We start from the raw sequence: 12,597 nt of genomic DNA, 5'->3' as shown, positions 1-12,597 counted from the left end.
CGCCTGGTATGTGAAGGTAAAATATTTCCTATGACTGTGTGATCTTTACAGGGGCTGATGTATCACATGTGACAACTGGGTGCCTTTTATTTTACCCCTTTAAGAAGTCACTGAGGACAAGATGAAGAAAAGAGCCTGTGCTTGGTTTGTCTTCCTATCACTGCCATCATTCCCAACTGCCGGGCAAGCACCAAACAGCATAGGACAAAAAACCCAGCTGTATGCCCACAGGCTGTGCCTCACAATCTACCCTGGGACACCTGTCAGCATTCCTCGGCCACTAAGAAAGGATGCACACAAACACAGACCCTGAAAACAGCTGAGACCTTATGGCCCTTTTATCCTGTGATGCAAATAAAAATATACTTTCTACAGATAGTCTTAGAATGTCAAAGCTGAAAAGAAACCAAACACCTACTTAAACAAACTTCATTTTATAGATGAGGAAACTGAAATCCTAGGTCAGGGGTTGGCAAACTTCTTCAGTAAAAGAACAAATGGTTTAGACTTTGTAGGCCATATGGTCTCTGTTGCAATGATTTGACTCTGTCATTGTAGCACTAAATCAGCCATAGGACAATATGTAAACACATTGTTGTGTTCTAATAAAACTTTATTTACGAACACTGAGATTTGAATTTACCTTATTTTTCACATGCTACAAAAATATTGCTCTTCTTATTTAAACCATTTAAAAATGTAAAGACCATTTTTAGCGGGATTTAGCCCTTGGTCACAGTTTGCTGACCCCCGTCCTAGGTCACTCTGACACCCAAGTGTAGTAACACCAAGCTCATCATGTTATACCTTTATTTGCTCTTCACTTTACCCATTCACAACAAAGACTCAGATCTGCTTCACCATTAAGTGTACAACTGAGGAGCTCTATGAATGTTTTCTAAATTTCAGGAGTCATATTAAGATCTGTCAGAAGCATATGCTGGGTCACAGTTGAAAGAACTTTGATATAAAGTCATATTGTACATTTAATACAATCAAGAGAAAAAAAATAATAAAATTGAGAAACTCACTAAATTTGAAAAATAGGCTTTATTTTATTTAACCAGTGGTATTGTATGACATCCTATATGGCATAATTGATTACAGCCAAGTTCATGAATACAAATAAAATAGCCGTTTCCCTCATTCTCTCTTTCGTTTTCTGTTCAGAGAAATCAGGAGATGGGAGCATTATGCTCAGAGACCAAGGAGCTCTTCCACAGGCCCCCGCTGAGTCCAGGCTCCCTGGAGCATTCAGCTTCCCAATACATATACGGTCACAATTGCAAAGACCTTTATGAAAAAATATTCAGAGCAGTATTTCTGGAGGAAATCACGCTAGCATTTACAACCAAACATGGCTGATAAAATTCATCTTTCTGTGGATTGTGAGGATTTGAACTGCTTATCAAGGAGATGAGGCCTTTGCATTCATTTTCCTTTAAAAAGGGGGAGAATCCCAGGTGAGGTGTGATCACCATCAGCCTGCCTCCTTCCTTCTTGCTCCAGTTGACTTGGGAGTCCTACCCTGTTCCTCCGGAGTGCACAGATCACTGCACTGTTGACAGAGAAATGGAAACACCTTGGCCCAGATACATGATTTTGTCACACGGCCGACACTGGAAGTGGCTTTACACTTTCTTATTTCACAAAAGATTTAAATATATGGGCCCTTATGTAGCACAAGATGCCTGAAATTCAGAAAATTACGAAAACTCTTCTCCACCCCTGAGGATATTTCATCTTTATAAAGTTGAAAATACAAAATAGTAAAATAATTTGCCCTTTCTCCCCGTCAAAAGGAATCACATTCTCAAAGGATTCCTGCAATATACAAAATTCTGAAACAAAATTTATTCCTCCCTAAACCAAGACCAAGAAGTCAATGTTAAGCTGCCAAGAAGACCCTTTTCCAAAGAAGGGTAGAGAGACACCTTATTACTTTTTTTTTAAATAACCATATTTAAACAGCGATAGCAAAAGGAGTTTCTGGCCTCATGAGCTTTGATTTTTCTCTCTGATTTTCAGCACTTCTTAGCATTGGTTATTGGGAGCGAAGAGAACAACTTGTCTTCCAAAGTCTAAGATATTCCTGGGAAAAGCTCTGATCTTTCCTGCGATGGCTTCCCAAAAACAGTTAGTTGAAAACCAGATGGCAATAATGAAAATGCTATACATCCATCCATTCCTTCATAATTTTCACATCAAAAGCACCTGGAGTTTCAATTGTGTTCAATGCAAAATAGAACTGGGGGCTGAAAAGATGATGTCACTTGCCCATAGCATCAGCCAAGGTGACATGGGTTCTGAACTGTCCAAGAAGTCTTCACTGGCAGACTTGCTTGGCACCAGGGCGTCCCCCAACAAAAAAAAAAAAAAAAAAAAAAAAAAAAAAAAAACAACCAGGACAAGCAGCTGTGCATGCTCAAATAGCAAGACGTGCAAAACACATCGTCACTCTGCCAGAAAGAAAGAGCACACAGGAAGTACACTGACAGCAAGAACCAACTTCTGGTTACTAGGGCCAATACTCAAGAAACCTCTGTACTGAAAGTGGGGGTAAGCAGAGAAATGGCAACACCACCTGGGGGCAGGGGGTGAGGGAGAGAGAGAGAAGCACATATACGCATGCTCGCACATGCACACATGGTGCCTCTGAAGGCTCTCTGGTTCACGAGAGGCCGTCCAACAACCTACTTGCCTGGCTCAGAACTTCATCTGCTGCACTCTCTTAACTATCTACACTTTCTTCTCTCCTTTTAAGGCACAAACATATTACAGTTTCAGATACACCTGCTGAGTTCCGAGAATCATACTAAGCAGGTTAATCTTAGACTAGTGCACAGAAGCCAGTTGGTCCTTTTTGGCTGTACGCATCGCTGAGGGACGGCTTCAGATGTGAAGCGGCCGGAAGGTGTGAGCCTTCTCTCTGTGCCACTGCGGGATGTGGTCAAGTATACCCACCATAGTTAAGGTGAGGCCACAGGAGAGGCCAAAATGGTAAAAGCATGACTGGGATCTGGGACGTTTAATATTTTTTACTTTGCATTTAATAAACCCTAACGAGATGGCAGTTCGTGCCTGCCTGAGCTGACTCACAAAGAAGAGCCACCAGAGGCTGCCACGGAGCATCTGTAACTCCAAAGTAATGTCACTGTGATCACAGTTTGCTCATACTCTCTTACCCTTCCACAAAGACAGACACGCACATACACTAACACATGTGTGCACACATGTGTGCACACACACACACACACACAAACACACCCCTCTTCCACCATGAAGGAAATCTTTGCAACAAGAGGCACTTGAATGATATTTGGAGAGTTCCTGTGAAAAGGCCTTCCCCTCACAGTGAAGTGGGATCAACAGAAAAGAAAGCAGGTGCTCAGGATTCCATCTCTTCTTGGTCAAGGGGTGGTGGCACAAAGCTGATGACTTCATCGTAGGTCAGGCCTAGCAATTGGGAAGGAAAAGTAGGATGTGAGAGTTTGGACTATTCTCTTTGCTAGCAAGCGCTATAATTTCTAAGCTCAAGATTCTTCTTCCTCCCTGTCGAGGCTAGTGGTTTGATGGGCTCCTTCATTGCTTGTGTGTGAGATCCTAATGGATCATGTGATTACACAAAAGTTCAAAGATATGTATGAAAGAACCATTTTTTCTGTTTCCTTAAAAAAGCAGCTTTATTGACTTAAGTAGCAAATTTTAAAAAAGTTAACATGTCGATCTATTCAAAATTATGATTTACATTATTAACACAATGACAACTGCATGTGTACAGTTAATATTGCACACATACTGTATACCAATAAAAGTAAATATCCGAGGGGAAAAATATTTTTTAGTTTCTTTCGTCACTCAGTGCCTCCTCTGTAAAGCTCTCTGGAGAAGGTGCTCAAGAATAACAAAGTACTCCTGCCAGCTACAGCAACAGATAGATAATCCTGGCTTTTGGAAAATAACTGGAGTTCTGAATTTGTGTTTTATGAAAAGAATATGAGATTGGACATGGAAGACATAGGTTCCATTTCTGGCTGTGTCCCTAACTAGGTCTAAGGTAACAGATATGATATAAACTTTCTCCTAGGGTCTACCAATTGTAAAACTGAAAAAACACCTTATTCTCTATTTAGCTCAGAGAGATGTAAATGCAAAGACTCTGAGAACCTCGAAGACCTATGCAGATGTGAGGGGCTGTCCACAAAGTCATACCAGACAGAAGCATCTTAAAGGTCCAGAAAGTGTCATCATGTACAAGGTTCCATCAGAGGAATATATACATTCTGCTATAGAGACCTGAATTACAAGTTTTAACGAGTTAGTTACAGCCAGAAATTTTATTTCTCCCACAGCTTTTGATTAGTGGTTCACCTAGGAAAGATTTGAAAATCTAAGTCTTCAAGCCAGATTTTAATCCTGCCTTTATGACTTACTTTTCCATTCATCTATAAGGAGGTCCCTGCTTTCAAAGGATTGATCGTAAGGATCAGCCACTGGTTCGTCATCAGGATCATGATACTGGGCGAAGTAGGCATGTGCAAGGGCCTGGGCTGCAGTGATTCTCTTATCTGAGTCCAAAACAAGCATCTTCTCCAGCAAGTCGACAGCTATCAGTACCACGGATTGGAAGAAAGAAGAGTTTTTAACATGTTACCAAAAAATTATGCCTTATTAAGCAAACATACAGTTTTGACCCTTCAAACCTAAACAAAGAATTCTCTTCCAAAGCGTCTGCTCTAGAATATAGTACCACTTTTCTTTTCTCCTTTGTGTGCGCGCGTGCGTGTGTGTGTGTGTATGGATGACTTTTGTATTTTTTAAGAATACAATACTGAAGAATTTTTAAAAGTAACTGAGATTCTGTTTGAATGAGCTTTTGTAGAATGTCCATGTCCAACTGTTACCACTGTTGTCAAACTGTGTCAAAACGAAAGCCTTTAAGAGGTAAGCAGGGCCAGTTTTGGATTTTTCAATTCTTCTGTCCCCCTTCACTGTTGATTTACTAACATTAGGAAAATAAATATTTATCAAACGGGACTTCAAACAATGGACAAATTGAGGGTTCCACATGGATGTACGGGGGAGAGACATGGTATCTGGATAAAATGGTGTTTTACATTTAAATTTTTCACTATGAAAAATTTCAATATATAAAACAATACAGTGAATACTCATGTACCCACCACCTATGTCCAACAAATAACATTTTATATTTCTTTATCTATATGTACATGTATTTTTTACTGAACCATTTAAAAATAAAATTATAGACACGATACTTACCCCTAAAAATTTCAGCATCTTCCTATACAATCATAAACTGTTGTATCCGACAAATAAATAATTCCCAAATATCATCCCAAAAACGGTTCAAGTTAAAATTTCTCCAATTGTTCCAAAGTTGTCTTTTACACCCTAGTCTATTCAAATCAGAATCCAAAGAAGAGCCATACATTGCATTTGATTGGGTTTTTTAGTCTCTCTGTATCCAGAATACTCCCCCACTTCTAACTCCTATTTCTTCCTAACTCTGACCTCAAAGACCATCCAGTTGTCTTGAGTGTACCCATCATTAGGGATTTGTCTGATTGCTTCTCTCTGCTATCGTGTACCCTACATCCTTGTATTCCTTTACCCCTTGTATTTCTTGAAAACCATGTTAGATCTAAAAATTTGATAACAATTGGGTTAAACATTTTTGGCAAGAATATTTCATAGGTGATTTTATGTACTCGACAGTGCATTAAGGCAGTTTGTCCTGTTATTAATGATGCTAAATATGATCACTGGATTTTTTGCCCTAAACAACTAATTAGTGGGATACTTTGGCACCACATGAATATCACCAGTTCCTTTTACTTAAGGCTTTTATCATCCACTGATTTTCCTTCACAGCAAGTATTTCATTAGAGGTCACGAATGGTGATTTTTCTAACTCTTTCCAATGAAGATGTTTTGAGTTTCGGAATGACGGTGGGATACATAGCCAGGACCACAGGTTGAAACAAGGCTTTTGAGGCTTTGCAAATTGCCAGTGGTTCCTTAAATGTGGAAAGAGGCAGGGACATGGAGTGAAGGGGAAGACAGTTCCCTAAAGAGATCTACTGCTGTGTACACTGGAGGTTGTAAATGACTCCTGTCCTGCAGCTTGAATTCCAGAGTAATACAAAGGAGAAATGTGGTTTTCAAAGGGATATAGAAACACGGTTGATATTTATGTGTCAATTCGAGTTCATAAGTTTACATTTTAAAGCATGAGGAGAACTATCTAGACATACAATGCATTATTCTCTTCTCGGAAAAAATAAAACTTATCAGCTGTTGTTTGAGTCATATGGGTAAGTCTTTGCCACCCTTGGGTAAAAAGTACCATGTCCTTATAACCAGTACTTTGATAAGGAGGAAGGTTGGGGTAAGAAAGATTCTTCTAAGATCCTGACATACACAAATACAAACACTACATCAAAGGGCAATCTAAGTTTTAATTCATGTTTTGAGATAATGGTGAAACACAAAGTTAGTGACAGACAAAACAGATGTCAATGTTTACATTATTGGTGTATTCCCACTCAGTTAATATGCTGGGTACAAGTTTGTGGTCAGTAACACCATGTTTTCAGAAGTCTGCAAGAAGACACTCTTTATATGATATCACTTTAGCAGTGAGGTGAGAACTGTGGTGCTGAGCACCAGATGGCCCAAAGCCTCCATTCAATTCACTTGCAGCTTGTATTGCTAAGTGGTATCTAGTTACTTTGAACATATAAATGTCATGATTCCAGTGAAGAGGACACCTATTAGCATGGATGTGACCTAAATAAGCTGCTGGGACACAAAATTCCCCCTCTTCCCCAGAAAAATGAATGAACAAATCTGAGTTGGCTAATAGGAAGTTAAACAGTAAGTCCTGCCACGTCTAAAACAAGCTGAAATAATGGGAAAAAAAAAATTCAGAACAAGAAAGCTACCCCACAGACATCAACATTTCCCAAATTCAATATTGGAATACTTATGACTCAAAGGGAGCTTCTCACAGATCCTTGAACTAAATAATGCAGCTCAAATAAATTATACAAAGACAATGAGAACACACCAGGGCAGATGCAAACCTAAACCAACCCTGGTAGAATTCTGTATACCCCTGATGAGTGTGTGGATTCATTTCTGGTTGTGAGAGTGACCCAGCTGAGATCTGACAAACTCTCCATCTCCAAGGCTGCCATAGACTCATCCATAACCACCCGACATTTCAAAGAGCACGAACATCTCTGATATTATAAGAATTGTCACAGTGGCACTGAAATCACCGTCAACAATCATTATGGATGGAGTACTTAGAAAAGTAAAACCACTTAGCCTTCACTCCAGCTTCTGAAGAGTTCTCCTGGCTGTCAGCCCTTAATAGGAGAAAAATAAACCTGAAGCACAGCTGCTGGGACCCTTGAGCAGAGAGATGACCCACTATAATACAATCTTCAGAAAAGTGAGAAGGTTGATTATACTATTATCATAGCATCGCTTCCTTCCCTGTCACAGGGAGGCCCTGCTCTGATTTTTCTGTGTCCACTGTTAAATAGCACTATGCACTGTACTCTCAAGTCAAGGAATTACAGCCTCAGGCAATGCCGCTTTAAAGGGGCCAACTGAAGCACACATCAGCCCCCAGCTTTAAGGAATAAATCAACTCTTTTTTAGCCAAAGTAGTAAATATCTTGCAGCTGCCTTGACATGTCCCTTTGCCAAGGATCCAAAAGTGATGGTGGCAGGAAGGAATATGGCACTATTCCTTAAAGTCTGAGGTGGCAAACTTGCTCCACAAAGAGAGAATGGTTAAGTCTCTGCTGAGGATGACAGGGCCTATAACATTAGGAAGCTACAAGCAGGGCAGGGAACACTGCAGAGAGCTCTTGGGTAGGTCCTCAAAACACCCATTTGTGATTCAGTTGTTCTTACCCTCAGCTTGGGACATCATAAAACAGCAGTTGTGAACAAGTCACAGGCTTTCAAATCCCTAATTTATGTCATAACCAATTTAATATCCAGGAGATGAGGATACGGTCAACTTACCCAAGGGATTGGCACCAATAAATACATTTGCAAAGTTCATCTTCGGCATCTGGGTCAAAGACTGAATATAGTTTCTTGCCTGTAAAAACAAAGAGTTTTCAAAATGGCTTGGTTCAATAATGTCACTGCTCTCGAAGAGTCTTGGTACTGTCGAGGGACAAGCGTTAACTGACAAAGTCTTCTGGCTCCAATGGTTATGACTCTCTTTGATATGCATTAAGTATTTCTCTCTTACTGCCATCCTAACTTCTTATTTATGATCACCACCTTTATTTATATTCTTGCTGTATCTCATAGTTGTATTTCAAGTGAATGAGAATGCTAACCAATTAAGTTTCCTTTCATTAGCTATCTGATCATAGGATCGAAAGTTTAAAAAATGAGGCCAAGATATCTGAGAAGTAGCCCTTCCTGAGACAGTCTTCCTAAAAAGCTAAAATTGGCATAAGAATTGATATTCCTAAAGAAAGTCTAGGACTGGCTGTCTTTTGACAGTATTGATCTCAATATGTGTTCTTAGTACATCAAAAGGATATCAATATTAAGCCTTGCTAACAAAGTAATCTTGATAACAAGAAAGTAAACATAAACTTAGTTTATTGTTCTAAGAGGCTTGAATACTTTTTAAAAATACTAAACCAACTTAAGAAGAGATTTAAAGAACAGTGGATTATAAATTGCATGGCCTAGGCAGAAATACTTCCCCTATCACTTATAAGCTACATCTTCTTAGGCCAGTCTCAAGCAACATATCAGTAATCTCATCTGCAAAATATTAATATTAGACGTTAGTATTTGGCTTGCCTATATCATATGGTTATTGTGATACTCAAGCAAGATAAAACTCATGAAAGAGCTTCAAATAAAATTCTGACACAAACAACATTTATATTACCAATATAGTTGTTCTAAGTTTGGTCCCTGGGGTGGGACGGGCTTGAGTTTGAATCTTGACTTTATCACTTTGGGCAAGTTACTTATTCTCTTTAAGTCTTGAGTTCCTCATCTGTAAAAACGGATTAATAATGCTGAAGTGAGGATTACAGATAAACAACCAGTACTTCCTTAGCACAGTACTTGGTTCAGGGTGAGAGCTCAATAAACATTAGCTGCTATCGCTGTTGCCTTTAGAAAGGAAAGTCTGCTCTCATTTCCTAAGGATGTTTCAGCTTCCCAATTTCTGAACTTCATTCTAAGGAACTTAAGGTGTCAAATTCTTTTAGGAACCGATAGCTCTAATTAAGGCAAAGACAAAAACTGGTCTTGAGAATAAGCAAATAAATACAAATGTAACTCATAAATGTGTGCTTAAGATGTTAGGTATTAAATTATGTCTATGACCTTCCCTGTTTCGGTGACTAAATCCCACTATCAGTTGATCTGAGTAGTTGAGATAAAACTTCTTTGAATCTATCTTAGCCATCACCTTAAAATTCCTGTTTTAATATAACTCAACAGTAAAGGTATGCATGTGTGTGCGAACATAAACACATATACCACACACACACACACACACACCCCACATATAAGTTTAGAAAAAGTTCTGGTTGCCTGGGCAACTTCACCTTCTCAGTCATTATGTGTGCAGCAGGCAAGAGAGATCCGCCTTGAAAAGCAGTTGAGGATCTTTCTGATGTATAAAGAAAATTCTAGGAATTGAATATCTACATGGCTATAATCCTCTTCCTACTTGAGCATGTAGACAAAAGGGTGAAGGGAAAACAGAAGTAGAGAGAGACCTGTCTCATGCAGTGAACAGTCATCCCTCTAATAAGATAAATAAATATAAATAAAAAGACTACTTGAATAGATCTGAGGTAGAAACAAAGCTGCTGGGAAGCGCCTCCGTGATGCTAGCCCAGTTCCCCCACAGATTGAGAGCACATTAGAATAAAGTGCTCAAATCATTTCAGGTGATAAAATTAGAGTTAGATTAAGCAGTTAAGAACTGGTAAAAATGGCACCTAACCCTATGTATGTGTTCATATTTATTCTATATTATTTGTATATGTTCTTTTAATTGTAGTACTTATTACTGTTGGATATTTGTTTTTTTAAATAAAGACTCCTCTTTTTGTCATTTAAAAAAATTGACGAATAGGAAAGCATGCCAACAGCTTTCGGTTAACCAGACCTCAAGCCGAAAGTCATCAGAGGGCAGCACACCCTTCCTGCAGACACAGAACCCAGAAAAACACACAACAGCCTCTTGAGCACTAAATTCATAAAACCCAAATATAAAAGTAACATCATTTTCTATGTACAAGCCTATAAATTATGTCCTCAATCCACAGGATTGGATGACATTTTATCCCAAATGTCAACACCTTGCAATAGCACATAGGTAGTCATTACCTTAGTAGCCCTTGAGACACATGCAAGCATTCAGTGACATTAAAAACTGTGTTGGTTTTACAGTGGCAATAAAATGAGAATGTGGCCTTTTAGATTACATATCCCTGTACAGTCTATTTGTTCTCACCTCATGGCTTGGCATCCTGTTAATGAGATAAGCAGGGGGTGTCCCCGTCAGACGCATAATCTGCTGAAGCTGGTTAATATCTTAGATGCCTAGTCAAGGGCATTGTTAAACATACAGTGCAAAAAATAACTTTTAACTCAAGTTTTAAAAAGGCCAAAAGCCACCCCCAAACAAACAGAAAACCTATACCCCATCCATCCCACCCACCCACCCAGGCCTGAGCCCAAGGCTGTATGTTAAAGCATGCTTCTGTAAATGCATGAGAGTTATCAGGAATGTAGCCAGTGACTGGCCATGCAGATAAGGAAAATATTCTTTGGTTTCAGCCTCATCTTTAACATTCGATATTTTAGGCTCCCTGGAAAGAGACTGCCCCTTGATCCAGGATGCCAGCCAGAGAACTGTTTTCAAGTACTGATGGCCAAAACCTATTTGCTTGTGGGGTGAATGGATATGATTCAGATAATTTTGCCTCGTCTTTGGACAAAACAATATATCCAATACATCCAATCAAGGAAGAGGTTAAATTTTTGTGGCACAGGTTCTGGTGATTCTCCAAGGCACCACCCCTCCAAATGTAAGACATAGGTGGGTGTGCAAAGCCAAGTTTCAAAGACATTAGTAGTGGAACATTTAAAATACATGCCACAAACACACAGGTAAGTGAAGAAAAGGGGAGGTGGAGGAAGGTTAGAAGCTAATGGCAAAGAGACAAAATACAAGTCACAGGCTGTTGACAGTATTACAGCATGCCACAATTTTTCCCACAAGTCTCTTTAACAGGTGACCAGGCTGACTTCACCTAACAAATAGCTAGAATGAAGTTTGCAAAATACTCTGCAATTACTTGACAAAGGCAGAACTATGAGGCCTTCCATATATACAGGCACATGTAAGCTGTGCTCCAAACTTCTCTATTTTAGCTGTCCTATCAATTTTAACACAACTCTCCCTCCTTCAAAATACTGAACTGTTTATCATGTGTTCCCATTAAAGTAGAAGTGATGGGATTTTAAAAATCCTCAACACGATTCCATGAAAAACATTTTATATTTGTCTTCTTGTTAACTATCAATGCCCCACTTCAGCTGCAGCATCATCTTTAATAAGCACCCTGGTCAAGTGATTTCACTTCTTTGTGGCTTCCCTCAGTAATTTTTCCACGTTAGCTCATTCTCCGAACTCAAATTCCCCGGCGGTCGGATTGCTACAAATACATGTTTAAAGCTGGCCATTCGAAAAGAGCCAGAGCCATATGTTGTTCCACCTTGCTTTTTGTGCTCCCTAAGCCCAGAGATAGAGGCCAGAATATTCTAAAGGTGGTAGGAAGTTCTTTTAACATTCTCACAACAAAGTTTAGATTTACCTCTAAACAAATTACATAACAAACAGTACTTTGGATGCCCAGACAAATAACAAAAGGGGGTCACAGTGAGTAAACCAGCAATAGTAGAATACCAGTAGGTTTTAAAATGTTAAAATCCTGCCACCTTTTTCTTCCTTCCTGTGAACAATACTTGGCCTGTACATTTTCTGTTTTTGTCTCCTTTAATCAAATAGGTTATCATCAACTCCTTGTCAGAAGGTTAGGAAGAAAAATTTCTAGAGAAAAATGCAAGAGTCAGTGAAACGGCTTTTGCTTTCTTAATAGGATTTTTTGTTCTTTCACTGATTACTATAAGTACTGGGTCACCAACCAAAAAAAAAAATCTGTATCTCCTTAGCCATCCGTCATGACCATCTATCCCCTTCCTCCTGGCACACTCTGACTTGTTTGTTCTTAATCAGCACATCGATTATTGCCTTCTCTTACTCAGATTGTCCTACTATTTACTGACTGAATTTCCATAGAAGTGATAGCATCGCTACTTCTCACTACTTTTCAGGAATAACAAAAATAGCCATTGCCTTTCTGTTTATTACATTCCTTCAATAATAAATTTTTCTTTTAATTTTTAAAATCTTTAAACAACTTTACTCACCTGGCTTTGCTATTTACATATCATGTGTTCCATACATCATGTGCTTTTAAGGTAAACTGGTACTTG

General features: G+C 39.0%; 1 protein-coding gene across 4 annotated transcripts in view; it reads right to left on the bottom strand.

The window, feature by feature from the left end:
• Positions 1-1,031: 1,031 nt before the first annotated feature.
• The window catches only part of MAPK14 (mitogen-activated protein kinase 14), a 67,919-nt gene continuing 56,353 nt past the window's right edge, over positions 1,032-12,597 (bottom strand). For 2 of the 4 annotated variants that reach the window (XM_016120218.2, XM_016120216.2), the window contains 3 exons: positions 8,068-8,146; positions 4,434-4,607; positions 1,032-3,456 (listed from right to left, as the gene is read on the bottom strand). In XM_016120218.2, coding sequence (XP_015975704.1) covers positions 3,389-3,456; positions 4,434-4,607; positions 8,068-8,146 — 321 coding nt within the window. In that variant the 3' untranslated portion in view covers positions 1,032-3,388. Of the gene's footprint in view, positions 3,457-4,433; positions 4,608-8,067; positions 8,147-10,549; positions 10,630-12,597 lie in introns of those variants that run through there. The other 2 variants (XM_016120217.2, XM_016120219.2) reach the window with 2 other exon arrangements.

Source organism: Rousettus aegyptiacus, unplaced genomic scaffold, assembly GCF_014176215.1.
Source record: "Rousettus aegyptiacus isolate mRouAeg1 unplaced genomic scaffold, mRouAeg1.p scaffold_m13_p_1, whole genome shotgun sequence".
Classification (NCBI taxonomy): domain Eukaryota; kingdom Metazoa; phylum Chordata; class Mammalia; order Chiroptera; family Pteropodidae; genus Rousettus; species Rousettus aegyptiacus.
This window is presented reverse-complemented; position numbering and strand designations above follow the sequence as displayed.